At 44.0% G+C, this 25,824-nt stretch overlaps 8 protein-coding genes across 22 annotated transcripts; 6 read left to right on the forward strand and 2 right to left on the reverse strand.

The window, feature by feature from the left end:
- The first annotated feature begins 171 nt into the window (after positions 1–171).
- Positions 172–599, forward strand: LOC6609369 (39S ribosomal protein L34, mitochondrial). Its single transcript, XM_002034022.2, has 2 exons — positions 172–267; positions 340–599. Exons 1-2 carry the CDS (start codon positions 245–247, stop codon positions 560–562), a joined length of 246 nt encoding a protein of 81 aa, XP_002034058.1. The 5' UTR covers positions 172–244; the 3' UTR covers positions 563–599.
- Positions 565–4,489, reverse strand: LOC6609371 (polynucleotide 5'-hydroxyl-kinase NOL9). Its single transcript, XM_002034024.2, has 5 exons — positions 4,260–4,489; positions 3,305–3,938; positions 3,033–3,245; positions 955–2,979; positions 565–896 (listed from the first exon to the last, which is right to left on the reverse strand). The coding sequence occupies exons 2-5, from the start codon at positions 3,720–3,722 to the stop codon at positions 631–633; spliced, it is 2,922 nt and encodes a 973-aa protein (XP_002034060.2). The 5' UTR covers positions 3,723–3,938; positions 4,260–4,489; the 3' UTR covers positions 565–630.
- On the forward strand, positions 3,954–8,362 carry LOC6609372 (ras-like GTP-binding protein Rho1). Of its 2 annotated transcripts, XM_032717149.1 has the most exons (5): positions 3,954–4,147; positions 4,807–4,970; positions 6,199–6,348; positions 6,875–6,955; positions 7,018–8,362. In XM_032717149.1, exons 2-5 carry the CDS (start codon positions 4,815–4,817, stop codon positions 7,207–7,209), a joined length of 579 nt encoding a protein of 192 aa, XP_032573040.1. In that variant the 5' UTR covers positions 3,954–4,147; positions 4,807–4,814; the 3' UTR covers positions 7,210–8,362. The 2 variants fall into 2 exon arrangements, with proteins under 2 accessions (XP_032573040.1, XP_002034061.1); XM_002034025.2 differs by lacking the exon at positions 3,954–4,147 and having other exon boundaries at positions 4,676–4,970.
- Positions 8,363–8,553: 191 nt separating this feature from the next.
- Positions 8,554–11,103, reverse strand: LOC6609373 (GTP-binding protein Rit2). The gene is made up of 3 exons (XM_002034026.2): positions 10,736–11,103; positions 10,481–10,537; positions 8,554–10,392 (listed from the first exon to the last, which is right to left on the reverse strand). The coding sequence occupies exons 1-3, from the start codon at positions 10,953–10,955 to the stop codon at positions 9,875–9,877; spliced, it is 795 nt and encodes a 264-aa protein (XP_002034062.1). The 5' UTR covers positions 10,956–11,103; the 3' UTR covers positions 8,554–9,874.
- Positions 11,104–11,572: 469 nt separating this feature from the next.
- LOC6609374 (aspartyl/asparaginyl beta-hydroxylase) lies at positions 11,573–18,074 on the forward strand. Of its 10 annotated transcripts, none has more exons than XM_032714715.1 (15): positions 11,580–11,742; positions 12,583–12,636; positions 12,822–13,007; positions 13,063–13,221; positions 13,275–13,612; positions 13,678–13,800; positions 13,876–14,056; positions 14,265–14,342; positions 14,859–14,966; positions 15,118–15,561; positions 15,858–15,952; positions 16,419–16,659; positions 16,718–16,823; positions 16,876–17,601; positions 17,658–18,074. In XM_032714715.1, the coding sequence occupies exons 1-15, from the start codon at positions 11,691–11,693 to the stop codon at positions 17,806–17,808; spliced, it is 3,042 nt and encodes a 1,013-aa protein (XP_032570606.1). In that variant the 5' UTR covers positions 11,580–11,690; the 3' UTR covers positions 17,809–18,074. The 10 variants fall into 10 exon arrangements, with proteins under 10 accessions (XP_032570608.1, XP_032570610.1, XP_032570613.1 ...); XM_002034027.2 differs by having other exon boundaries at positions 11,581–11,742; positions 13,675–13,800; XM_032714714.1 differs by having other exon boundaries at positions 11,581–11,742; positions 13,278–13,612; positions 13,675–13,800.
- Positions 18,075–18,173: 99 nt separating this feature from the next.
- Positions 18,174–20,236, forward strand: LOC6609375 (esterase-6). The gene is made up of 6 exons (XM_002034028.2): positions 18,174–18,374; positions 18,433–18,576; positions 18,630–18,783; positions 18,838–19,023; positions 19,078–19,927; positions 19,993–20,236. The coding sequence occupies exons 1-6, from the start codon at positions 18,189–18,191 to the stop codon at positions 20,150–20,152; spliced, it is 1,680 nt and encodes a 559-aa protein (XP_002034064.1). The 5' UTR covers positions 18,174–18,188; the 3' UTR covers positions 20,153–20,236.
- Positions 20,237–20,333: 97 nt separating this feature from the next.
- LOC6609376 (venom carboxylesterase-6) lies at positions 20,334–23,839 on the forward strand. 5 transcript variants are annotated; one of them, XM_032714726.1, is made up of 7 exons: positions 20,334–20,618; positions 21,460–21,714; positions 21,779–21,922; positions 22,031–22,181; positions 22,248–22,990; positions 23,164–23,453; positions 23,516–23,839. In XM_032714726.1, exons 2-7 carry the CDS (start codon positions 21,493–21,495, stop codon positions 23,703–23,705), a joined length of 1,740 nt encoding a protein of 579 aa, XP_032570617.1. In that variant the 5' UTR covers positions 20,334–20,618; positions 21,460–21,492; the 3' UTR covers positions 23,706–23,839. The 5 variants fall into 5 exon arrangements, with proteins under 5 accessions (XP_032570617.1, XP_032570615.1, XP_002034065.1 ...); XM_032714724.1 differs by lacking the exon at positions 20,334–20,618 and adding an exon at positions 20,881–21,006; XM_002034029.2 differs by lacking the exon at positions 20,334–20,618 and adding an exon at positions 20,881–21,006 and having other exon boundaries at positions 21,472–21,714.
- A 624-nt stretch (positions 23,840–24,463) lies between these two features.
- On the forward strand, positions 24,464–25,713 carry LOC6609377. The gene is made up of 3 exons (XM_002034030.2): positions 24,464–24,749; positions 25,038–25,205; positions 25,268–25,713. The coding sequence occupies exons 1-3, from the start codon at positions 24,536–24,538 to the stop codon at positions 25,528–25,530; spliced, it is 645 nt and encodes a 214-aa protein (XP_002034066.1). The 5' UTR covers positions 24,464–24,535; the 3' UTR covers positions 25,531–25,713.
- The last annotated feature ends 111 nt before the right edge of the window (positions 25,714–25,824 follow it).

Here is a 25,824-nt window from a genome sequence, read left to right on the forward strand (position 1 = left end):
TCAATAATAAACGTTTTAATTAATTTGTCCTCGTATGCTGTTGTTCCATTTGACCAATATTATGACTTTTATTTTAATTGCAATAAATGTAATGTAATGCATTTTACATGTTTATGTAAAGTGGCATTGCAGCTGAGTTCGAAATTTCGAACCCATTGATCTGGCAACGTTAAAGCGGCTTACCGGCTGTTCAGGCGGTATTTTTCGGACTTCGTGCGGTCATACTAACTGGAAATTACTTAACATGCTGCAGGGAATGCTCCAAAGGCAAGTAAATAATAATAATAATGAATAAACCATGTATTTTGAGTGGTATAATAACAATTAATGACATTGCAGGACCTGCCTGGCGGTTGTCAGCACCGCACAAACTCTAATCGTCCGGGATAAGCACGCTTTCAATCGGGCGGTGCTGAAACCGAAAGTACGCTGCCATTTTCCGAAACCCATGGAGGTGAAGAGAATCAATGTCCACGGCTGGGATGCAAGGATGTCGACGCCCGAGGGACGACGAGTGCTGATGAACCGGATCCTCAAAGGACGCCACAATTTGTCACACTAGACTTCTGTTAATAAACCTAACTTTATTTACAAAGTTATCCGATTGCGATTGCTTCAGTAAGCTCAGTTTTAGTTTCGTTGATTAGCTGGTACTCCCAGAAAGGCTGGCGCTCGATGGTAGATCTGCTGGATACTCTTCGAAGATTTCGAATCTTCAAGTATGAACACGAAGGGAACACTGCTGGACACACCTTGACCTTGATCCCGGAGGAAACCCTGCGGCAGGACCTGTTCTCCGCCGAGGATAAGACAATCCACCAGGGACATCTTTTGTAGCGGCATTGCTGGCACCAGGTATAACTCCTTGCGCTCGTAGTCGATGGCGCGAACCACACCTAGAAGAATTTAGGAATTCAATTAATAAGCCACAAAAGAACGTGGATATATACAAACCTATTCCCAAACATTGGGCCAGACCTTCCCCGTGATGGCACAGATATACTACATTAGCCTCCATGCCTCGAATCAGTTCCTCGCGCGAGTAACTCTTGCTGGTGGGATGCTGGATCTGCAGGGATTCCAAAGACACTCCCAACGGCTCGCAGTCTGTGAAAGATTTGGCATTTCCAGTCAGGCACGAACTGAGACGTGCCAGAAGGTTGGAGTATCGCATGTCCTTTGCGCTAAGACTCCAAGTTCCTTTTTCCTTTGCAGGCACTGCACTGAGCAGCTTATGGAGCGTGTATTTTGGTATTTTCTTGATCTTGAACTCCTCCGCACAGTATATAATTGGTTTTATCTGCGACAGACTGCTATGGTCGAGGGCAGAATCAAAGTTATTGATTGGAATTGGACTGGCAATCTGAACAAGATCCGTGGGACGAATGCGATCCACCAGCAGAGCCATCAATTCCATACCAAAGCCCTTGTTATAGCCCATCGTATTTATCAGCCAAGGAATATTTGAATACTTGGCATCGTTCTGAATGTTTTGGACTAGCTGAATAACTGCTCGGGCATACTGCTCTGCGCACAAGACAATGTTGGTGTGGCCCACGACAATGGCATGTTCCGGCTGCCTGTTGTACAGGAAGCCCGGTCCCAAAAGGGGCTCATCAATTAGGGTGCAAGAAATAGTCTGGGGAACAAATATTTCCGGTTGACCAATGTCCAGGTCGATGAGCAGCATGGATGGGAACTGACCCAGATTTCGGTTGATGAGGTAACGCAATAAACTAGACTTTCCGACGCCCTTACCACCGGCTATTATTATCCGGCTCGTTGCATGCATCTTTAACTTATTCCAAACCTGCGGAACTTGCAGAGTCCGCATTTTATCGCTCGATTGAATCAGACAGTGCAACAGGGTTTCACTTTGGCTAAATGGTCGATTGGAAGAATTGACCAGTGGGAACACATTTTGCGCCATGTGCTTGCCAAAGGTGTCGACGAGCTGCTGTGCACTTGTGTTTCGGTGGAGCAGTACTATTGCATTCGTCTGACGCTGAAAGCTGGTCTTAATCCTGTCTAGCTGGGCGCGTGTGAAGTTCTTGTTGAGTTCTTCCCAATCCACCTCATTTTTTAGAGGTTTTTTAGTCTTGGTTGGCGAAATAGATACCCAATTAAGGCCTTTAGGAGAATAAATGGTGATTGCTTCCTGCCTGCGTGCTCTGTAACCATTTACTGATATTTGACCGCAGAGTAGAGTCAGCACTAGTGTGCCATAAACTTCAAGGTCCTCCTTAATCACGGCCAGCACATGATTGCTCTTCAGACTGTTCTCAAAGACGCTAAGCTCAGTGGGAGTTGCTTGCGTATTTCTGTAAAACGGGGCATCGCTTAGTTTGAGATCATTTTTCTTTTCGGGTGTTACAACTTCAGGCAGTGATACCTCGACATTCTCTTCGTTTTCAATGGCAGCTTCAGACTCCTTCTTTGAGGGCTCACTGATTAAGTGATCTACAACCATCTCCACAGAACTTGACTGTTTTATAAGTTCTTGCTTTTTTTCCACAGGTTGATCATCAAAGAATCCCTCTATGTCAGGTGGCTCATAAGTTGAATCGAGGTCGTCGCTGTCGAAGAAATCGCTTCCGAATTCTTCACTATCGCTGTCACTAACATCCTCCATATCGCTATCTTCACTGTAGAAATCTCCATCACTATCATAGTCTGCGCTGCTTGTGTCTTTACTGTCAGACACCTGGCTGTCAAATTCCTCAGATCCAGAGTCGTCGCTATCTCGTGGCTCATAATCTTCGTCGCTGTCAGTTCCTTCCTGTGCTCTCTTAAACACCTCAATCTTTCGAACTGTTCCGCTGCCATCGCCATTCAACAACAGACCTTGGTATTCTTCGTGTTCAAAAGGAGGAAGAATATCTGATACTTTGTATTCGGGGCCTTTGCCTTTGGCCTTAAAAATCTTCGGGTGTTTAAGAAATGTCTTGTCTATTTCTTCAACTACATCGTTTTCAGAGTCTAAAGAACATAGTTTAATTTAAGAAACAAGTGTGATATTAAAATTTGCTTACCACTTTCAATTAAATAATCGTTTTCTTCCCTCCAATCATCTAATGAATTCATTTCAGTGTCACTTAATTCCGCTTTGTCAATTATCTCGACTATTTTACCATTTTGTACAACCTTTATTGAGCTATTGGCTCCATTTACCTTTTGTTTCTTAGGTAAACTTGCTTTTTTTGTGTTATTTGACGTCTTAACTTTGGTTTTCTTAGGAACTGATTCTGAAAAATATATACATATTAAAATAAATTCAGGTTGTAATTCTAGAACTAATGCATACCTATCCTATGAACCTTGGGAATAGGAGGAAGCTTAGCACTTTTGCTTTTTGCAGCAGATTTTTTAGCTGCAACATTTGAGGATTTATTTAAAGGATTCTTTTTAGGTAGGGTATCATCCTTTTTAAGCCTCTTCTGGGATGGAAAACTGTCTGGCTTCGACACATTATTGGAAAGAGGCCGCTTTGTGCCGGCTGCCTTATTTTTCTTGGATTTTTTGGGCGACTCCATCTGTGTTTTTTGAATCGTTGCTTTCAAAATCTTTGCAGGTTTGCTGGCCACCTTTGAAATAACTTTTTTCTTTGGAGCAGCAGGTCGGTGCTGTGGGTTTTCCGGCTTACGGCGGCCAGAGGCTATTTCTCGCTGTTCGGTGAGCTGGAAGCTCAGCTGCATTTCTTTCAGAATATGTTCGTCAAGCATTCCTTTCAGTTTTTGCTTGAACTACCAACACTTAATTCCCGGGCCATGCGACCGCATATTTAAGAAGAAGAGGAAGAATAACATATGTGCGGTGTTACCAGTCGTGGTCGGTTATGGGAATAACGCGCACAGAGTTGCCATCGATGAGAACTATCGATTGGGTTAATAACAGCCCTGCGCTCGAAGGCGTTGGTTGGTCATCGAGCGTTCATCCCGCTACCGAGAAATGAAACGGATGAACATTGTTCATCGTCATTTTGCATGGGAAAAAATCGTCGAGTTCAATTCGAATTTTTGTAATTGCATTAACTTTTATACGATATAGCTAAACGGTAGACGCATAAGAATCAACAAATTTGTGCCATTTTGTAAGCAAATTAAGTGTCGAATTCGTGCTGAGTGTTGTGAAATCACCAATATAAATTGTAAGTGGCCGAAAGAGCAGAAGTGAAAAAATTCCACACAGCACGCACACAAATGCACGCACGCCCAGCCAGAGGCGCACAGACACACGCACACACACACAGCCATACGTACCGAGAGTGGATGATGAGATGTTTTTGGAATAAAGTGCGAGCGGGACGGGGCGCGGAGAGAGGAGTTTCCTGGAGTGTTGGAGAGAGGGGTGGAGAAGCGGGCGGCCCTATGACGCGACCAAAATGAAAATGCGAATGCGAAAAACCGTAAAGAAAAACGGGAAAAACTCGGCTAACGGACAATGGACAATGGCCAGATAAGAAAGAACCCCACACTTTATACTATTAGATCGCCGTCCAGCCGCAAGTATGACTAAGTGTGTGCGCGAGCGGGAGAGGGCATTCGGAAAAGAGCGAGCGCGCGAGTGTATTTGTGTCTGTGTGTCCACCAGTGTGCGTGTGACTGTATGCGAGTGTGTGTGTGCCTTTTTCATTTTGATAATTTTTTGAACAGGCGCTCGTTCAGTTTTCGCGAATATATAAAACAGAACGGCTGACTCGGGTTCGGAATCGACAATTGTATTCGGATTCAGAATCGGACTCGGAATCCTCGGGCATCCGCTGCACTTGCATTGCATCTAGCTACAGTTTGATTTTGCCTTTTGCAGAACTTCCAATGACGACGATTCGCAAGAAATTGGTAATTGTCGGCGACGGTGCCTGCGGTAAAACTTGCCTTCTGATTGTCTTCAGCAAAGATCAGTTCCCCGAGGTCTATGTGCCCACCGTATTCGAGAATTATGTGGCCGACATCGAGGTGGATGGTAAACAGGTAAGCCCCTTTTCCCGGACAGCCCCGCCCCTCCTTTAACTTCCCGTCCCGTCCACCACTCTGAATGCCACCCCCAACCGGCGGCTGACCCCCCTTCCCCCTGATAACACCACCCTGCCACCCAAGTGATAATCATCTGATCTCGTTTTATAATTTGTGTGCATTCTCAATTCATTCCGTTTTTCAAGTGCGCGTATCCTCCTTACACTTTCCACCCGCCTCTGTGTGTGAGTGTGTGTGCGGGTGTGTGTTCCCATGGGTGTGTGTTTATTGTTCTCTTGATTGTGCCACCCACAACTTCACCCACACCTTGGTCGTTGTATTTCCTTTTATTCCCCTGTAAAATGAAATGAGTCAATATCGCCTGATGCCCAACAGACGCAGCCATAAATAAAGGTGTCTGGAAAAGCAAAAGAAAAATTAAGATCATTTTTGGTTAAGTAGAGTGCAAATTTGGATTATTCCGAAGAATTTAAAGTTTTGATAGCAGTGATTAAGTCACACTTGGCCACATTTCCCCACACTTACATACACACACGCACACATGCTCAACGGAGAGTTGGCAGCACACACACACACAAGTAGTGCTGCTCCCTCCCTTCCGCTCGTTTTCTTTTCTTTTTATTTTGTATTTGTCTTATACAAGTCCGTTGCGCACATACAGTTTAATGCGTTGCGCCGCCCCCCGCTCTTTCTGCTGCTGCTCTCGCGCGCTCTCACTCTTACTCTTTCTCCCTGCCTACCTGTACTCTCTTCTAAGGGGGGGAGCGCTCTCCCGCTCCACCGCGCACTCCCTTACTCTACGGAATGTAATGTGCGATTTCCATTGGGGCATCAAGTCATGATTTGGCTATATGTTCGTTCATATATTCCATTTGGGATCTACAGTATTTTCAGGCGCTTTTTTTCGAAATAAACACTGTGTTTGCCTTTGCTGCGCAATATGGCGGGTTTTCAATTTTCAGTTTCTGTTTGGATAGCGTTTACATACACACAAGTTCACGTCATACCACTTCGCCTCGCTTCGATGTGATTAATTCGTTTGGCATTTCCGTCAAGTTCCTTGCTCACACTCTCGTACTCGCACTCATGCTATCTTCAACTCGAACTTGTCCCATCTCCCGCCGAACCCGCACCGCACCGCCCCGTGCCCCCATCTATCTATAACCCTTACGACACCGCAACTGCAAGCGTAACTCTCAATCAAAATCCGCATCCGATTCTCCAGGTGGAGCTGGCCTTGTGGGATACGGCCGGGCAGGAGGACTACGACAGACTACGACCGCTGAGCTATCCCGACACTGACGTCATACTGATGTGTTTCTCAGTGGATTCACCCGATTCGCTAGAAAATATTCCTGAAAAATGGACCCCAGAGGTGAGTTCAAATGCAATTACAGAACCGTTTCTATCAGTCGATCGTAAACAAGTAATGGTACTATGCTATACAGAACTAAGAAATATAGACAACAGATAGGTATATATATAGATAGGTATACAACAGATATAGTATAGAATTTTTAACTCCAGTTAAAATATATTAAAAAAAAATTTTGAAATTTTTTTGCTTAGGATATGGAATCTTTAAGACAACGCATCTCTTTGTTGTTGTTTATGTCATTGAAGCTATCTGAATATCAAAGTGACAAAGACTGGATTTGGTATAGAACGAGGATAGATCGATAGAATTATAGCTTATTACTAGTTGGTGATTAAATGGTCTGCTATGAGCAAATTTCCTTTGACTTTCTGAATCACTTTCTTACTTCTCATAAATGCTTTTAATTTATAATGGTAGATAAGAATAAAGAAAAAGGGTTCCCAATTAGGAATTACTTGTTTTTGCAATTCGACTATATGGCATCTGATATGAAAACATACTAATCCTTACTACGTACTTCCAGGTCAAACACTTTTGTCCAAATGTTCCAATCATTTTGGTAGGAAATAAGAAAGATTTGCGAAATGATCCCAACACAATTCGGGTACGTATACGCACTGTTGAACGAGTTGAACTCGCAGCACTAATCGAAACTTGACTTTACAGGATCTAGCAAAAATGAAGCAGGAGCCGGTGAAGCCGCAGGAGGGTCGCGCCATGGCCGAGAAGATTAATGCCTTTGCCTATTTGGAGTGTTCGGCTAAGTCCAAGGAGGGTGTGCGAGATGTTTTCGAGACGGCAACTAGGGCCGCGCTGCAAGTCAAAAAGAGGAAGAAGACCAGATGCCTTTTGCTCTAAAAGAGCAAATCAACAACATGAAAATCTTTACCACACACACACACACACAGCAACAACAACAGCATAAACACACACACACACATACACACCTTTTACAACAATAACGAGCTGAACAACAACCACTCAACAACAACATCAAGAACAACCAGAACATCGGATACACGAAGCTGCACCACCACCACCCAACAGCAACAACAACATGAGCAGAAAACAGAGAGCTTGAGCTAGAAGATCAGCGGAGGAGGGATGCAGCGAGATATAAGGGATGGCAGCACCAAGTAGAATGTCAAATGCGGATTTGATTTTATATACAGTCTAGTGTAGTTATAAACCGAAGTAAACAACAGTAATAACTCTGGCATTATTATTTGTAAAACTAGGGCAGAGCAGATCAATCAGTCAGCCACTGCAAGCGAAATATATATCGATATATGTAAACATATTCAAGTTGTGTCCGTTTCTGTCCACCCCCTCCTCCTAGATGTATGTTATTATTTCGTTAACTGTGTTGTCAAGTGTAGTCGGCTGTGGCTGGACGAGATTGTGTCGTATGCGAGGGTGAGTGAGTCAGGTGAATCAGTGGAAATAGAAACAGAATCGGAAGTTGGATCCAGGGGTCCATGGAGGTCGTAGGCGTCAAGATGAGAGTTATGTTCCCATTAAATCTATCAGATACAGAGAGACCACGCCGCCAATACGAGTTGGAAGCGAAACTATATTACAAGAGCCGAACTAAACACAAAACAAAACAAAACAAAAACGATAAATGTTTATTTAACTAAACGTAAGCCACAAATGAGATGCATTCAGTTTTCGCGTGGGAGATGCTAAGAGGGAAAATTTTTGATGAAGTGAAAAACTATTTCGAGCGCATTAAGCGAGTTTTTAATATTTGTACTTTGCATTAAAACGAGTGGAAAACATAAAAAAAAGATACTACAAAACAACCAAACAACTATATGAAGAGTATTTTATGATTTTATAAAATACGCTTATACATATAATTATACTATACAGTACATATGTGTATGTCTCTTTTTTGTATTTTGTACCGTCAATCGTGTAATTCTCACACAGAAGTTGAAAAACTCGAAGATGCATCAGATACAACCAAACTATATTATACTTATGAATAAACAGTACATTTGATCTACTCTTGGTTTAACTAACTTGGTTTTATTTGGCGATTTAAAAATAAACGTGGGACTTGGTAAGATAATGGATTTTTTCGGGGAATACCCGCCCTTTAAAGTCAAAATACACATCTTTAACGGGGTTAAAAAAATCTTTATTGAGGGTATTGTTTTTGTTTATTTTGTGCTTTTGTATTTCATTTTTTTTTACATTTAAAATGTACATAACATTATGAATCAAAATGTTTTGGTTTTTCATCGATTAGGTATTAGGTTTCAATATTATTCCCGAACAGGTATGTCGTTTTCGAAACAACATGGACACGACACATTGCTTTGAACATCTAGTTCCCAAGCCTTTTCTCTTAAAACGTACTTTTTAATCGCTTAACTTTCTGCGAAAGCATTTCTATTATATTTCTACCCGCATTTGATTCGTTTTCGTGTTGGAGCTGTTGTTTTTTTGTTTGTCAGTCGATCTGTTTGGTTCGAACGGTTGCAGGATTCGCAATAACAATTAATTATTAGTAATTATGGGTAGTCCATTCAACTGTTTTTGGGATCATGTAACAAACAGAGTAATTAAAGCCGTGTTAGTATTTTGTTTCTGGTGATGCAGTTAACATTGATGAGAGGAACTCATGGTGAATGCTTAGAGAACGTGATGTGTGGTTTGCTTGTGGTAAAAGTAATCAACAGATTTCGTTAAACTAATAATAAATAAACTTAGGCGTAACACGTGTGTACTTAACAATGTAAACAATAAACTCTTCTCAAACTTAAACAACAAATGCATCGACTGTCGTGGACTTAAATTATCAATTTGGGCTTGGATCTGAACAAACGCACATTCTCATTCATATTTCATAATTTGCAATGTTCCCGCGTTTTACATACTTAGGTCGATCGATCGATTTATAATATTAGTATACATTAAATTCAACATTTATTCGATTGGTTAAATGTGTGGCTCGTGTCGCGTATGTCATGTGCGTGTATTCTGGGTAAATACGTACATACATAAGTTTAAAAATCCTCAAATTCTCTGCCCTTCGCACCTGGCAATTGGCTGTTGGGTTAATCTCCTGGCTAGGATTCAGAGTTGTTCAGATTGTTAGTTGGGGAACTGCCCCTCGATCTTGCTGAATTTAAATGCTTTTGAGCTTTAGCCAATTGCCACACTTGCTTAATCGCTCTCGTCTAGGAATCAACGTTAGTAATATTTACTACATAAACATATGTACGTGCATTGTTAATATGTATCTTTTGGATCGGTGCTTAAACGTATTGATATACTCTATCGCTGATCTACTGCCTCGCTATCCTTTCCGGCCAACAACAAGTACTTTAAATAGTTTCCGTAACAAATAATAAATAAACCACTGTGGCCATTAACAATTAGTTATCGGTCGGTTACTTCTCTCTTGTATGTTGTATCTGATGGGTATGTGCTATATACAAAATATAGCGAACAAAAGTTACTTGGTTTTGTGGTTAATATTGCACTCGTTTCAAGGAATCCGCATCCAGGTCTAGTTTAGGTTTCGTCTGCGCCGGAAAACCAATGCGAAAATGGATCGGATGCGCCACCAGCGACTTCGTCGCCCCGTGTGAATCTTTTCCGAATTGGAGTCCGTGCCCAGGGCCTTGTGCATTTCCTTGCGCCGAATCTCGCGGACCAGCGTGTAGAATGCCTCGTCGATGTAATGACGCAGTGCAGCCGATGTCTCAAAAAACGGGCAGCCGAACTGGTTGGCCAGATTCCGGCCCTCCTCGGTGGTCACGCGTCGCTGCGACTCCAGGTCCACCTTGTTGGCAATCAGAACCAGCGGAATGTCCTCGGACAGGCGGACACGGGTTATTAGTTTCCTGTACTCGGAGGCCTCCTGGAAGCTGTGGCGGTCGGTGACCGAGTAGCAAATGATGAAACCTTCGCCGCAACGCATGTATTGGTCCCGCATGGCCGTGAACTCCACCTGGCCGGCGGTGTCAAGGATGTCGAGCAGGGCGGCCTCATTGTCGATGACCGCCTGTTGCTGGTAGGAGTCCTCTGCGGCGAAAAAAAATAACCGGTATACATTTAGTGGGGATGTGGGGGCTTCGCCTTAGACGCCTTGCGCACCCTGTGCCTTACTCACCAATTGTGGGGTCGTGGTAGTCCAGGAAACTGTGGCTCACGAACTGAAGGGTGACAGCTGTTCGGGTTTCGTCGTCGTTTTCAGAGGGCGTTGGGAGTGGTGGTTGTTGGAGTTTCGTGGGTGTCGGTGGTGCGGGGGTCAAAACAAAGCGTAAAAGAAATTGAGATAATTTATTGATTTTTCGCAGCCCCAATCAAAGTGCGCAGTGATAACTCGGCATTTTCTTTTGGCTAATCCATTGCTAGAGTAGCTCACCTGACTTTCCCACGCCACCGTCGCCGAGGATGACGATCTTGTAGACCCGCAGACCGCCGCGCATATTCTGCGGCGGCACCGGAGGCGGCTTGACCAGGCTCCCGTTGTCCCTGTGGTCGCTGGGCACCCGCATCGAGTCCGTGTCGGCGGCACTGGTGCAGGACCTCAGCTTGCTGGATCGCTTCAGGGCCGCACAGCCGATGGACATGTCGCCGGCCATAATACCGCTGACCTCGCGGATTTAGACCTGGTCCGTGTCGGTCCTAGTCCCGTTCGATCGGATCACACGGAGAACCTCTGCACCGCCGTCGCCAATTGTGTATTATTTTCTTGTTTTTTTCTTGGTCGGGGTTGGTTCTCTTCGAGATGGGCGCGTGACGAATGCGATATTTAAAATAAGCTAATATTCTAATTTTTTTTTTCTTTACTTAAAGTTAATATCTTGAGGAAAATACATTTGAAATAAATTAATTCAGTTGTACACGATTGTGATTGTGTCTATGCGCTACATAGACATACAATATGAAAATTCCACGAGTAACAGAAAAAATTACATTTGTGTTTTCTAAATTGTTGCGTTGCTGAACTGTTAAAATTAAATTCAATCTATTGGCACAACACTACTTAAAATAAAACATAAATATGAGAATTAAATAAATTTATAAATAATACTTATTATGTAAATTTATTTTTGGAGAGCTGTCATGAGTTTTAATCCAAAACAATAAAATTGCCTTTACTGCCCAGCTGTCATCTCTAAGTTCCATCATTCCCGCCGGATCTGGCAACACCAGTGTCACTTTATAAATAATTTTCCCACGGTGCGAGCGGTATTTTCATTTAGTAACGTGCTGTTCGTCGATCTAGATCGCCCGTTTTGCCCGGTCCGCTCGAAAAGGAAAAACAAACACTCTCCATTGAATTGGAATAGGTTTTAGTGCCTTTAGCGAGCAAAATGTCGGGCGATGTGCAGCCGCGTAAGCGCAAGGATAAGCGCCGAAAACGCGGTAAGTCCCTGCTACGGTACTTTTACTTACCATCATTCTCGAATGGACCGTTATTTGGTGTGAAAATCGGTTTTGTCTTTTCGCCGCTGCCGCGTAGCAAGCAGTTCATTTCTTTTATTAGCATAATAATATTGTCGAGTGCCTTTAAAAATAACTTTGCCCTATTATATAAAATTATACATCTCGCCTGTTTTCTGTCGCTATGCGTGTGCCGATCGAGCAGGAAAATATATATGCATGACAAGTGTGCGGGCGGGGAAGGCGGGAGGTAGACCATAAAGTGGGTATTTCGATCGGGAGCCAAAAAAAAAGGGCATTGAATCAGTGTGCAAAAATCGAGAAAAAACAAGGAGAGTGGTTTTCCCAGATTTATTTATCTTTTTCCCAAGGCAAACACAGATGTTTCGTTGTCCCTGGGATATCCTCTTATTGCTATCTCCCTCTGCCACTCTTTCTCTTTTGTTGCTCTCTTCTCTGCGTTATCTTTCTCTCATTGGAGAATGGAGAGCTCGTCACCTCGTCGGCAAATTAATTCCAATGCAACAGAGATCGAGATTTACATACGTAGATACTAGATACCAGATGATGATGCTTCCGTAAAGATTCTGGGGCCATTACACCCACGGCACCGAAATAAGTAGCCACGATGGTGCATATATGTAGATATAAATGTGTAAAGCCATTTAATTTCACTTGGCCAACTGCCCAAGAGCATGACTGGCGGCTTCTTTGTTTATCGTTGCGCATATTTAGGCATAAACAATTCCCCCCGCCCGGCGCCGTCTTATCAGCTTGTAATGCCGGTATAGTATGTCTCATTGTAACTAACTTTTCGTCTAGATGATCGCAAGTCCGAGGGCGATGTGACTGTTCTGCGTCAGTCCAGTTTTCAAGGTAGAGAAATAGATCCCCCTATATGTAGTTATTCCAACACACCCCGGAATGCTTTGCCAAATTAATTGAATGTCTCGCTCAGTTACTAAATCCAAGTAAAACACTCGAAGGTGGATTCAATTAAACTGCTTGTAATCACATGTGTTATTTTTATTATTCACTATCATGCAAATGTCGGATCTCAGATGACGACGAATCTTCGCACGGCGTTCACATTACAAAGATGGGAAACGATGATCTCCACCTGCACGTGCACCACGATCACGGAACTGGCGGTCACTGGTGCGCCAAGATCATATTCTTCGCCCTGATGGCAGTGCTTCTAAGTTTGGTGGGTCTGATCATCATGGAGAACCGCGGACTGGAGGATCGTAAGCTATAGAATTCTCAGAAACTTAAATTGTACTTAATACATGTTTATTTCAGTGGACACTCCTCTGTCGGAGTCTAGGTTCTCGAAAGTTTTTGATGGCTGGGTAGACGAACATCGGGATGAGCATGATGGTCACGATGTGCAGGAACCCTCTGGAGAGGCGTTAGATGATCACGATGAACACGACGACCATGATGATCATGAAGAGGAAGGTATGTTAATATAAATTAATATAAACTGTTATAAATAAATAAAAACATTTCAGAAGAAGAGCCACTCTCAGAAGAATTAGAAGAACTGGAGGAAGAGGAACAGCCAACTGAGGAGGATGAGGCAGCGGCAGATGATGATGAGGAGGATGAAGATGAGGAGAACAATGCGGGTGAAAACATAACTGCCGAGGATGCGGATGAGGAGGAAGAGGAGGAGGATAACGATGATGAAGGCACCGTAGAGGCAACTGTGGAAGCTACTACTGAAGCCACTACGGAAGCCACTGGCGAATATGAAGCTGAAGAAGATGAAGAGGATGATGAGGATGAAGCCGCAGCAGATGATGAAGCAGTAGAATCCACTGAAGCCCCGCTGTCGAAAGCTGAGGAGGTATGATCTATAGTTTGTGAAAAGATTGTGTATTTCCAAAAATTAATGTTTTATGTTCGCAGCAGGAAGACGATGATGAGGATGGGGAAGAGCAGGAGGTCGAAGAATCAGTAGAGCCGCCAAGATCCCAATCTGCGACACAAAGGGCTCCCGCAACAGATACTAATGATGACGACGACGATGATGATGTTAGTAAAATATCTAGTTGCTTCTTGGGTTTAATTGGTCTTCGTATTTGTTGTTAAATAACTTGTTTATTGCAGGATCAAGACAAATACGATGCAGATGACGGGGATGACGACGAATTCGAGTCCCTGGATCAGCAATTTGAAAATGATCCCGAGGATACAGAGCCAGCCAAAGCAGTAGAGAGTGAGGAGCAGGATCAGGACCAGGCTGATGAGGAGGAGCCCAAGGAAGAGGGCTCCTCTTGGTTGGCATCACGTAAGTAGCAAAGGAATGAATAGTTGAACGGTTAACGGATCTCGCAGGCTTAGAACCTTAAGAACTGACCGACTGAAATGCTCCACCTTACCAAACTGAAAGAATATGCACAACCACACACAACCAAGAACTTAGAAACCGAAATTGTACAAGAAAGTGCAAAAGGCATTTGTTTGTTTTCTCATACTAAAACCTGACTCATTTACAGTTGCCGTTAAATTTGGCGTTGGCGTTGCACTTGCCTTAGTTTCACGCCTTGTATTGATAAGGAAAAGTCCAAATACAAGTGAGTCTTCAATGCTGATCTGCTCCCCGAATCTCCGCTCTTTGTATTCCGCTCTCTGCTCTTGATCTCTATCAATCATATCCGCCAAGCACGCCAAATGTTATGCTAATCAAATAATCCATACGACGGGGAAACTTTTCAGTAACTATTACTAAGCGCCGCTTTTCGTTCTAACCCACCAAGTTAAGTTGGTTAAATCAGCAAATGACCTCATTGTCTCGTGATCTATTCTCGATGTATTAACAAAAACTAAAACAAACTCTGGGCAATGGCCTCTCTTTTTGGTTTCAACAATGAGAATCCATGGGCCCAGTCCAAATTTTGCACTTTCTTCAGTTAGCTTATTTTGATTATGATTTTATATTATTTCTTTAATCTGATTGTAGTCACAGCTTTGTTCCAATTATTATTCCACCAATGTATGTATGTACGGAAATTGTTGAATGGCTTTGTTCTTGCTCGATTAATAATCTCTTAACTCGAATAACGTTCGAATCTTCCGTGGTGAATGCTTAGCTGAGGATGAGCCCGCACCAGAGACTATATTCAGGCGAAGATTGACGATTGCCACTGCTGAGGATCACATACCGGACGATGTGGAGGAGCTGCCCCTTTTGGACGATGGTTGGAGATATGAGTTATTAATTGCAAACTTCGGCTAGCCGAAGTTGCTTCCAAATCATTTGATTGACAAGTGATCTGGAAGCCTATGCTGTATGATATGCCTGGCCAAGACCAGAGTATTAACATCAGTCATATCCCATTGTCTAAAAAGAATACTCCGAGGAGGAAATCGAAATCGAAGAGGAGATCGAGGTGGAAATCAGTGACATTGATGAAGAGGAGGAAGAAGTACGTCACGATAGCGACGACAACGTCGCCTCCATGGCCAGTTATGTGCCCGAGACCTTTGAGCAACTGAGCGCCATGTACAAGTACGCCCAGGAGCCTGCACAGGATGCCAAACCCAAACCCGAACAGAAAGAAAAGGAACCGGAAAAGCCAGTAGGTCACAGCGATATCTACGTGGAATACGAAGATGGGGCTATCGAGGATTTCGAGCATGACGGAGATAGCGATGAGGAGATCACCGACGAGGAGGACGAAATCTCCGACGTGGACGACGCCGATCTGATGAACCGGCTGGAAGCCAAATACGGTCGTCTGCCCGTCAAGGAGTTCGAGAGCGATCCGGACTCTGACGACCCCAGCTGGACACGTAATTACTAAACGCACAAATCACCACGTCTGTCGATGACCACCCGACTCCATTCTCCATCCAACATACTTTCGATCGATCACATAAGCTATCGCAATCATAGGCCCAACACTACTTTAAGACACACGACCAAAAACCGATCGCTTTACACATAACAGATCGTAAGTGTTAGCCATAGGATATACAAACCGACACCTCACACAAGGTGGAGCTATCTAGGCCGTAACCGTTCAAAATTTCACACCATTGTTTTGCTCGAAATAGTGTTCTAATTCAGATTCTTAATCTCCAAATAGAAATAAAGCCGAAAGAAGCTGCAGCTGCTCCCGCAGAGAAAGAGGATCCTTTCGAGCAAGAGTTGCGCAAGGCGAACGAGGAGATGATTAGGGAGGTATGTCGCAACCAAAGGTGTCTCCTTCACCTGGATTAACCCGTGAACTATATATCTTCGATATATCTCTAGCTCAACAATCACTAAAGAACATCACAACAAAAAAACACAAAGCTTTAGTTTATGTTTGCTTGTCAAGTTCATTAGATCATATAACAGCTTAGTGATGTAAGAACAACAAATGATAATTAATCAAACCATAGGATTTAACCCTATTCATGTATTTATAGAAACGCTCTTTTCAGGAGACACATATGGTTTGGATGAACCCACGACCACTTACTCCAAAAACTACACACCCACTTGGAGGAAACTTTGGTCGCGGGCTCATCCTTGGAACTCCTGTCAACTGCGTTTCAATTCTTGAGAGAATGATTTTATACTAATTGCATGCTTTCGTACTTTGTCTAACCCTTTTTTTTTTGTGTTTTGGCTGGCGAATCGCGAACTAATATCCACCCCAAAGAATTATGCCCAAGCCCTGCGATCCTTTAACACGCTCACCACCAACTTTGCCCACGAGCCATCGGCCCATTTGGGAAGAGCCCGACTTCTGGAACTTCTAGCCAAGAAGGAGCGCAGCAATCAGCGCCTGTGGGAAGCCATCGATGGTTACAAAAGATATTTGGCCTTTGGTGAGCTTGTAGCCAGCAATAAGGAATTTCAAACCGCCGGCGAAAGCTGCATAGAGAACTTGAGATTTTTGGGTAAGTTAAACATATATTTTAATCTGTTTCGCGTTCTACATTGCCTATTGAATTCTAGGTCACCACCGACAGGCAACTAACATCCACGAGCTGCTCATCAAACGTTTGCCTGAGGATCCACGGCTTCGTAACCAACTCTCACTCACCTATCTTATGGTAAACAAGTAGGTAAGACAGGCTACTTTGAGTTAGAAATACTTTATGATTGTCTCCCAGTCTTCAGCAGGTTGAAAAGGTGGCTGTGGAAACCCTGAAACTTTGGCCAACCAATGCAGTGGCTCAACTTCATTATGGACTGGCGCTCAGACAGTTCCATGCTGACTACCCCAAGGCGCTGCCCTATCTAAAATATGCCGTGGAGTCTGAAGAGGAGGGCACGCAAGAGGCTTTCTTCTATTTGTCGCTCGGCGAGACTATGCAGCGCCTGTCCATGAAATCAGAAGCTCTGGAGGTGTATAGTAAAGGTGTTGCCAAAGGCTTCTTTGCCAGCCTCTATCAGAGATCGCTGTACAATGAGCCCAGGTTGAGAGCACAGCCCTTTTGGCAGCCCAAAGAAACGGGCTATGACAGGCAGCTGGAGAAGCTGACGCTCAATTGGCGTGCCATTCGTGATGAGGGATTAGCGCTGCTGGGAAGAAGTGGATTCTTCGAGGATGAAGCGGAACTGCTGCGCGACAAGGGAGTGTGGCAGCAGTATGAGCTATATGCCCAGGGTCGTCGGGTGAAGGACAACTGCCGCAGGGCTCCAATCACCTGCAGTCTGCTGGAGGAATTTCCCGAGTCCGCCGGCTGTCGACGTGGCCAAGTGAAGTTTAGTGTTATGGAGTCCAAGACACATGTGTGGCCGCATTGTGGACCCACCAATTGCCGACTGAGGGCACACCTCACGCTAGCTGCTCCGGAGCCGGAAAAAACTTCACTCCGCGTGGCGGAGCAGGAAAGGTGAGGAAAAACGAGAAAACCTTTAAAATTTCATTGACTAACCACATTTGCTTTAGAACCTGGCGTGAGGGAGAACTGTTCATATTCGATGATAGCTTCGAACACGAGGTGTGGCACAACGGAAGCCAGCCACGCCTAGTGCTCATCCTGGATATGTGGCATCCGCAACTGAGTGCCGCCCAGCGCCGCAGTTTAACACCAATATGACCGGGAATCTCTAAGTTCTATTAATAGTTCCGGTTCCTAGGCCTGCAATTTAGTTAAATTTCTCCAAATCGCATCGTTCATTGTTAGTTAAATCGCCATGTTGTATAGACATTGTAATTATACCTCTTAGTCGTAAGTTCGGTTTGAATGCGTGTTTAGGCTATGTAGACGTCAATTCATCTGTGTATCATATACGATTAGCGTTGGCTGGCAGCTTACCCTCGCTTTTCTACGTGACAGAAATAAAACCTTTTAGGAGTCGATAATTGTGGTTTTTATTTTATACCCATGATTACCTGAATTTGCAAATATCCCGCTCTCGGTTGAGAGATGGAGTATAAAAGTAAGCTATTGTTTTCCCAATGGATATCATAACAAAAATGTTGTTCGTTGGAGTTGGAGTACTATTTTTTGTAGCTGTTGCTGTCGGAGATTCCCTGGATGTGTGCCTGGAGGATATGGGCTGCATGCGAGGCACTGTAATGCCAGGATATCAGAGCGGACAGTTCGAAGCCTTCATGGGCATTCCCTTTGCCCAGCCGCCAGTTGGACCGCTGCGTCTTAAGGTGGATTGTTCTAGCCGTTGATACTTTTAGAAGGATTACGTATATTGAATGCTTTCAGAATCCTGTGCCGAATGAACCTTGGGAGGGAGTACTCGATGCTGGAACGGCGAAGGACAGCTGCGTGCAGAGAAGCTACTTTGCGAAGGAATGGGGTTTGATGGGAGTGGAGGACTGCCTCTATCTGAACGTCTACAGACCGAAGGTTACAAGATTTGCAAGCATCCTTAGATAGTCCTGATGGGTTTGGTTTTATAGAATCGGGCTGAGGATAAGTTGCCCGTAATGGTTTACATACATGGAGGCGGTTTCTTTAGCGGCTCTGCCCATCCCATGGTTAGTGGACCAGAGTATCTGATGGATACCGGCAAGGTGGTCATGGTAGCAATGAGCTATCGCCTTGGTCCCTTCGGTAAATTGTAGGGATTATCCAATACACCACTCACATCGAGTTCAAATGTTGCAGGTTTTCTAAGCACTGGCGATGAGCACATGCCAGGGAATTTCGGATTCAAGGATCAGCGATTGGCGCTGCAGTGGATACAAAAACACATAGCCACATTCGGAGGAGATCCCAAAAAGGTCACGATCCTTGGTCACAGCGCTGGAGGAATATCTACACACTTGCACATGATTAGTCCAAATTCAAAGGGTTAGTTTTCATGGATAAATTTTGATCGCACATAAGTCATTCGCTTGTTTCCAGGACTTTTCCAAAACTCCATGTCCTTGACTGGCACCATGTTTCTGTCGGCCATGAAGACCCTCAAAGATCCCCTAAGTCAGGCAAGGCGTCTGGGCAAGGAGTTGTCCATTGATCAAGCGGAGACTCTCAGTACCCAGGATCTGGCGGAAGCGCTACGTAAAGTGTGTCATAAAAAACTTCTTATCAGTGTGGACAGCTTAAAGGTCTGGGATAACATGCCCCACGTCACCAGTCTCCCAGTGGTGGAGGCTCCATCTCCTGACGCCTTCCTGGTCGAGGATCCGCTAGATGCCCATCGGGCAGGTCGCATTCACGAGGTGCCCTGGATCCTAAGCCTAAGTTCGCGAGCTGGAGAAGGTTCCCTGTTCCTAATGCGTGCCTTCATTAATCCCAAGCTACGGGCAGAGTTCAATGAAAACTTCCTGGAACATATGGCTCTGCTGCTTAACTTGCCCGAGGGAACTCCCGTCCAGATGGTCAGCGAAATATTGGATGCGTACGACTTCAAAGGAGACAGTCTTAACAACGATACCATGTGGAAATTGGCGGAGATCTCTGGTGACTTCAACTTTTATTATCCGATCTATGAAACTATTTCGTCGTACGTCACCTATGCCAATCTCGAAGAGAATCCACTGTCCATCTATATCTTTGAGTTTGTCGGATTAAGCTCTATAACTAAGTTTTTTGCTGGCACCACTGACGACTATGGGCTTGGAGCAGTTCACATGGATGACGGTCTGCACACCATACGCATTCCGATTAGCTTCGATGATTTTCCCAAGGACTCCGAAGATGCCAAGGTTATCCAACGATTGACTTCGCTGATGACGGATTTCGCCAAAACGGGGTAAGCTAGGAACAAGATAACAAGATGTCTTTATATTATATTTATTACTTTTTATATCTCTATAGTGTTTTCCACGAAGAATCCACCTGTAAAGCTTCGGATTTCAATGATCAGGGAATGTGCAAGTATCTCCACTTTGGTGGCAACAAAGAAAAGTATCTGGAAGATATTCGAAACAGCATAACGCTCACCGCATATCCCATATGGAAGAAGCTGTTGGCATAGCTCCCTCAATCCGATTATGTCTACTTTGGGTTAATTTAAGAATGAACCCGCGATAAATAAAACCCATTAATTTGCGAAATGGAACAGAATGTGTAATGGGAACCATGGCAGATACCCCAGATTTTCATTGAGGCATTGTAAGTGCGTTCCATTTTCATAAATGCCTGCTGGGCTGGAGCCAACCCATCGCATCACATCCCATTTTCCATCCAATCCCCCAGTTGTGATTCGAAGGTCAATTTACATATGCAGAATGTGCAAGAAATGAGATTAAGTGCGAATAAAAGGCCCGACGACATGCGATGAGATAAGATTGCCGTCGATCCGTAGCGCAGTAAAACTCGCCCGATAGGGGAAACCTCTGGCGACTTGGAGACTTCTCAAGATCGGCTATCTTAAGGTGGAGCACGATCCATGAGAGTGAAAACCGTGACGTTCTGTGGGGTTGCTGTGGATAAAAGCGAAAGTGAGTAAATAATATCCAGGTTTCAGATGTTAAGATAGAAAGTAAAAGTGTGCGTGCATCATCTTTAAATACATTCAAGTTGTATAAGCTGTGTTGTTATAACACAATTGTGTATTTATTAGTTGCTCCAACTAGTTAGTGCTAGCTATTGATCTGTGGGAGCAACAATAGTAGCTTACTTTTTCCAGTGACATCTGCACCATGATTTATTTTCTGTGTGAATGCATTAAAAAAGCAGGATAAAAGCGAACATTTCGATACGAAGCGATCGCAGTTGATCGCAAGTCGCCAACTCTGACGGATCGGGGTATAAGTAATCCATTGCCACTTTCTACTCGTTCTGGCGCGTGTTTCAAATTACCCTAACCCGATTCGGTTGAGGTCGCTGGTAAGATGCCAGTTGCATTTCCAGATCAATTCCTATTCGGAGCGATCAAGCATACGCCGTGTGAACCGTTCTCCAAACGATCCCAACCAGCTGGCTAAATCGCGTTGATCTCTATAAATTTTCCACCGCACATTTTGTCAAGATTGTGGGCAGAGAGCCACTTGGTACGGAGCAAAAGTTTTCTTCACGAGTCAACTGAACAAATCGTCAGATCGATTTGGGCCTCTGTCGCGGTAGGTTCTTCCAGCGATTTTCCCCCAGCCAGTGAGGGATTAAGTGAGTGAGTGAGCTTTTCCACCAGGATAGTGGGCCTAATGGCTGAATGGTCAGCTAATCCATTTAAAGACCGAATTAAAGTTGACATCATCTTGAGCCAGTTAACGCGCAGCATAGGAAGCCCCCCGAAATTGATCATAAATAACCAATCGTTTTGCATAATTAACGATCCATTAGCTCTATTTTCAGTGATTTCGTGGACCGCCGGCGATGATTCAACAACGCATGCTACAGCTGCTGCTTCTTGGACAGCTCTTGGCTGGCCCTGGACCCTTCGGCGCGGCCTTGGCCACTGTGGACCAGCTCACCGTGTGCCCGCCGAGCGTGGGCTGCCTGAAGGGCACCTACCTCCAGGGCTATCAGTCCGAGAGATTCGAGGCCTTCATGGGCATTCCCTATGCCCTGCCCCCCATTGGAGATCTGAGATTCAGTGTAAGTGAATTGTGCATCTTTGGATAAAGAGACTCCATCTATGAACCAGCTACTTCTTCTCCAGAATCCCAAGGTAATGCCCAAGTTGCTGGGGATGTACGATGCCAGTGCGCCCAAGATGGACTGCATCCAGAAGAACTATCTGCTGCCGACGCCAGTTGTCTACGGCGATGAGAATTGCCTCTACTTGAATGTCTACAGGCCAGAGGTGAGATAAAATCGAATTCCTAGGGATGATCTAAGAAAGTACAGGGTCAGTAGTGATGATCCCCGGCTTTGTGAAATCCTGTCCAGCTTAAATGATTGCCTTATTTAGGTTCGAAAACCCGCACTACCTGTAATGGTCTATATCCATGGCGGCGGCTTCTTTGGCGGCTCTGCAGGACCAGGAGTAACTGGCCCCGAATACTTTATGGACTCGGGTGAAGTGATTCTGGTGACCATGGCCTACAGACTAGGACCCTTTGGTGAGTTCGAAAATAACTAACAAAGTGTAAGCAGTGTAACTCCTGAGTTTCTCGTTCAACACAAAGGATTCCTATCGACGCAGGATGCTGTGATGTCTGGTAACTTTGGCCTAAAGGATCAGAACTTGGCACTGCGTTGGGTGCAGCGCAACATTCGTTTCTTTGGCGGCGATCCTCAGCGGGTGACCATTTTCGGCCAAAGTGCCGGCGGAGTGGCTGCCCATATGCACCTGCTGAGTCCCAGATCCCAGGGCCTCTTCCATCGAGTGATCAGCATGAGCGGCACGGCCAATGTGCCCTTCGCCATTGCGGAGAAGCCTCTGGAGCAGGCTCGCCTTCTGGCGGAGTTTGCAGACGTGCCAGATGCCAGGAATCTGAGTACGGTAAAGCTAACCAAGGCACTGCGTCGAATAAATGCCACCAAACTGCTGAATGCCGGCGATGGTCTCAAGTACTGGGATGTGGATCACATTACCAATTTCCGCCCAGTGGTCGAGGAGGGATTGGAAAGCGATGCCTTTCTCAACGAGCATCCCATGGATATGCTGGCCCAAGGAATGCCCACATCCGTTCCCCTGCTTCTGGGCACTGTTCCGGGTGAGGGTGCAGTCAGGGTGGTGAACATCCTGGGCAATGAGACGCTACGCCAGAGCTTCAACTCGCGATTCGACGAGCTGCTGCAGGAGATGATGGAATTCCCGCCCAACTTTAGCCAGGATAGGCGCGAAAAGATGGTGGAACTGCTAGTGGAAGTGTATTTCCAGGGACAGCATGAAGTCAACGAGCTGACCGTTCAGGGATTTATGAATGTAAGTCGATGGGGCTCATGCTAATCAGTTAACTAAGCTAATATGATCAAGTTAACTACATTTTAATTTATGAATTTGTATCAGTTTCTCATTAATCATAGCTTAATTTAATCTCTAGATTTTTTTTCTATTTTTATACGTAGTTTATTTATAAATATTTTCTTGGTTTCCAGTTAATATCTGACAGGGGTTTCAAGCAGCCCCTATTCAATACCATTCGCAAAAATGTTTGCCACACGCCGAATCCCATCTACTTATATAGTTTCAACTATCGTGGTCCTCTGAGCTATGCCTCCGCCTATACATCCGCGAACGTGACCGGAAAATACGGAGTGGTGCACTGCGATGATCTGCTCTATCTGTTCCGTAGTCCACTGCTCTTTGCCGACTTTGATCGATTCTCCACGGAGGCGAAGGTGATACATTCCTTCGTGGATTACTTCGTGCACTTCGCCAAGTTTGGGTGAGTCTAAGTTTGATAGTATGGATTGTTTGGGCACTATAATGAATCAACACATTTCGCAGGAAACCCAGGAATTCCGAGTCACTGACCCCCTGTTCCATTGAGGTGCTCCAGTCACGTCCCGACGGAATATGCGACTATCACGAATTCGCAAATGCACCAGATGCCTTCCAAGGCTTCGAGGTTCACGTGGCCAGCGAATTCCAGACGAATAGGGTGAATCTATGGTCGCATATACTCAACGAAAAGTAAAATAGATCTTAACTATGCTCAACCGATTAAATAATGTACATATATGCACGGTTGGTACTGAAAAAAGTCGTAGAAAGTAAGCTAGAATGCAGCTATTGTAAGGAAATAAACTACTACCAATACTTAAGAACAAACATTTCAATGTTTTAGTTAGTTATTTGTTTTTTTTTTGCTATTTTGGATCTAGCGTTTTTGGTTACATAATTCTAAAAAATACCTCTACCTTTAATAGTTGTTTGGAAATTCGCCGCGCTTTCCTATTTCGAAGCGTGTCAAACTTGATAAGCCATAGAATGAATTTGCAACACGTGGGTTATATCTATATTACGGCATTCGAAAAATGTTTTGATGGGGGAAAAAGCGTGCAATAAAAGCAGGTTTCGCAAATTAAGTATACGCCGCGTGGCGGCAATGAGAAATCAGTTCGTAATAGTTCAGTAGTTCTTCCTCGCTCAGATGGATTGCAATTGTAAATCGATTGATTATTCATAGATCAAGTGAATTGCTGATTATTATCTTGTCTATATTGAGTAATCTACATATTAGCTAATGACTGTCTATTTGCATAATGCATTTCCTGTGACTTAATTTTGTTGTGTAGAATTCATATGATATTTTCCACATGTACATATGTAGCTTTGAGTGCAATGAACTTTTTGCGACTGGCAAATTGGGTTAGCACATGCAATGTATCCCCATTGCCTGGATTTATGTCAACCTCGAGCACAATTAAAATCAATAGAGAGCACAGTGAAATCATTCAGGTGTCTGACAATTCCTGCAGGACATTCGTCAGTCGCATTTATTGCTGGCTAGTGAAAAGTTCGACCATGGAGCTGCGTCGGAAAATCACTCTGCATATTCTGCCCCTATTTTTAGCCATATTTCTATTCACCATGGGCGAGGCGTATCTGAAGAGTGTCCGCGTGGATGAGATTCCCTTTGCCGGAAGAAAGGTCCTGGCCAATCGGCGGTCCAGTGGTATTCATCTCATTTCCAGTCTGGAGCATCAGCGCACTTTTCTTCACCTCTTTCATGTGCCCTGTGAGTTGAGCAATCCTTTTTGCAATTCCACTTAACCAGAATGTTCCATATCAAAATCTCTGTATTTTGAACTAGGATTTGGATTTGATGTTTTATGTGATATATTTTTTAAGCTATTTCTTTTCAAGTTTAAAAGAGATCATCGACGAATACTGTTAAGCCTGAAAGTATGCTATACTTTTTTAAAGTTTAAAAGTTTATCCTATGTTGCAAGGAAACAATAAACAAACCGCATTAGCATTATTAAACTTTGTGTTATAACAAATTGTTTAAATTTTTATATTTCAGACATCATTTGCTTCTATGCCGCGAAGGGCAAGTGGCCGTATGTGCCAGGATTCATGAAATACCGAGTTGATAATGCAGCTCGAAGCTTTTTTAACCAGAACGACAGTTTCATCAAACAGTTTTGCACCAAGTGGATTCAGGTGAAGGAGTGCTTTCGTCCCTTATTCGGTGGGTTGCAACTCATTATGGAGTTCAGAAATAGAATGACCTATTTAAGCACCTCTTTCCAGACAAATCAAATAACACAGATGTTGAAGTGGAAACGCTTGATGCGAAAATTCAGGGACAGAGTTGCAATTGTGACAAATTGCTGCTCTCAACGGAGCCACCAGTACCGGTCGTCTACTTTGATAAAAATTACATTGGAAACGTTAGTTCGGAAACGATTATGAATACCATTGAATTTCTGGAGAGTTTCCTGCCGCCGCCCACTAAAAAACACAAGCGCAAGAATCGCGTTCGTGGGCGCTTAGATGATATGGATATTGAATAGAAATCACTCTTCATCATTATATACTTTCGTAACGCACGCATTTTACTCATCACAATCATAACCAGAAAATCATCGTTTAAATTTGAATTAAAATTCGGTTGGAAACCGTTTTCTAGAGATAAGTGATATCGATAACGCTCAGAATATTATGGCAAAATAAAAATTCTTTAATTAATAATAGAACGCAGCTTAGCTTGTTAATATAGGTTCTTGTTTATTTTTATGCATCAAATGTGATAAAATTATATTTCAAATTGTTTTAAATGTATTTATCGACAATTTTAGTCGATAGGC

Source organism: Drosophila sechellia, chromosome 2R (assembly GCF_004382195.2).
Source record: "Drosophila sechellia strain sech25 chromosome 2R, ASM438219v1, whole genome shotgun sequence".
Classification (NCBI taxonomy): domain Eukaryota; kingdom Metazoa; phylum Arthropoda; class Insecta; order Diptera; family Drosophilidae; genus Drosophila; species Drosophila sechellia.

Excerpts from the sequence above, each read along its gene's own strand:
- LOC6609371 (XM_002034024.2), bottom strand. The coding sequence starts at position 3,722 with ATGCTTGACGAACATATTCTGAAAGAAATGCAGCTGAGCTTCCAGCTC. Across the intron at positions 3,246-3,304 it reads TCCCAAGGTTCATAGGATAG|AATCAGTTCCTAAGAAAACC; the intron begins GTATGCATTAGT and ends TATATTTTTCAG. Across the intron at positions 2,980-3,032 it reads CGATTATTTAATTGAAAGTG|ACTCTGAAAACGATGTAGTT; the intron begins GTAAGCAAATTT and ends TATGTTCTTTAG.
- LOC6609374 (XM_002034027.2), top strand. The coding sequence starts at position 11,691 with ATGTCGGGCGATGTGCAGCCGCGTAAGCGCAAGGATAAGCGCCGAAAA. Across the intron at positions 13,222-13,274 it reads TGATGATCATGAAGAGGAAG|AAGAAGAGCCACTCTCAGAA; the intron begins GTATGTTAATAT and ends AAAACATTTCAG. Across the intron at positions 14,967-15,117 it reads GCTGCCCCTTTTGGACGATG|AATACTCCGAGGAGGAAATC; the intron begins GTTGGAGATATG and ends TTGTCTAAAAAG.
- LOC6609375 (XM_002034028.2), top strand. The coding sequence starts at position 18,189 with ATGTTGTTCGTTGGAGTTGGAGTACTATTTTTTGTAGCTGTTGCTGTC. Across the intron at positions 18,375-18,432 it reads TTGGACCGCTGCGTCTTAAG|AATCCTGTGCCGAATGAACC; the intron begins GTGGATTGTTCT and ends GAATGCTTTCAG. Across the intron at positions 18,784-18,837 it reads CTATCGCCTTGGTCCCTTCG|GTTTTCTAAGCACTGGCGAT; the intron begins GTAAATTGTAGG and ends CAAATGTTGCAG.
- LOC6609373 (XM_002034026.2), bottom strand. The coding sequence starts at position 10,955 with ATGGCCGGCGACATGTCCATCGGCTGTGCGGCCCTGAAGCGATCCAGC. Across the intron at positions 10,538-10,735 it reads CGGTGGCGTGGGAAAGTCAG|CTGTCACCCTTCAGTTCGTG; the intron begins GTGAGCTACTCT and ends AAACCCGAACAG. Across the intron at positions 10,393-10,480 it reads CTACCACGACCCCACAATTG|AGGACTCCTACCAGCAACAG; the intron begins GTGAGTAAGGCA and ends TTTTCGCCGCAG.
- LOC6609377 (XM_002034030.2), top strand. The coding sequence starts at position 24,536 with ATGGAGCTGCGTCGGAAAATCACTCTGCATATTCTGCCCCTATTTTTA. Across the intron at positions 24,750-25,037 it reads TCACCTCTTTCATGTGCCCT|ACATCATTTGCTTCTATGCC; the intron begins GTGAGTTGAGCA and ends TTTATATTTCAG. Across the intron at positions 25,206-25,267 it reads GTGCTTTCGTCCCTTATTCG|ACAAATCAAATAACACAGAT; the intron begins GTGGGTTGCAAC and ends ACCTCTTTCCAG.
- LOC6609376 (XM_032714726.1), top strand. The coding sequence starts at position 21,493 with ATGATTCAACAACGCATGCTACAGCTGCTGCTTCTTGGACAGCTCTTG. Across the intron at positions 22,182-22,247 it reads CTACAGACTAGGACCCTTTG|GATTCCTATCGACGCAGGAT; the intron begins GTGAGTTCGAAA and ends TTCAACACAAAG. Across the intron at positions 22,991-23,163 it reads CCGTTCAGGGATTTATGAAT|TTAATATCTGACAGGGGTTT; the intron begins GTAAGTCGATGG and ends CTTGGTTTCCAG.
- LOC6609369 (XM_002034022.2), top strand. The coding sequence starts at position 245 with ATGCTGCAGGGAATGCTCCAAAG. Across the intron at positions 268-339 it reads CTGCAGGGAATGCTCCAAAG|GACCTGCCTGGCGGTTGTCA; the intron begins GCAAGTAAATAA and ends ATGACATTGCAG.
- LOC6609372 (XM_032717149.1), top strand. The coding sequence starts at position 4,815 with ATGACGACGATTCGCAAGAAATTGGTAATTGTCGGCGACGGTGCCTGC. Across the intron at positions 4,971-6,198 it reads TCGAGGTGGATGGTAAACAG|GTGGAGCTGGCCTTGTGGGA; the intron begins GTAAGCCCCTTT and ends CCGATTCTCCAG. Across the intron at positions 6,349-6,874 it reads CTGAAAAATGGACCCCAGAG|GTCAAACACTTTTGTCCAAA; the intron begins GTGAGTTCAAAT and ends ACGTACTTCCAG.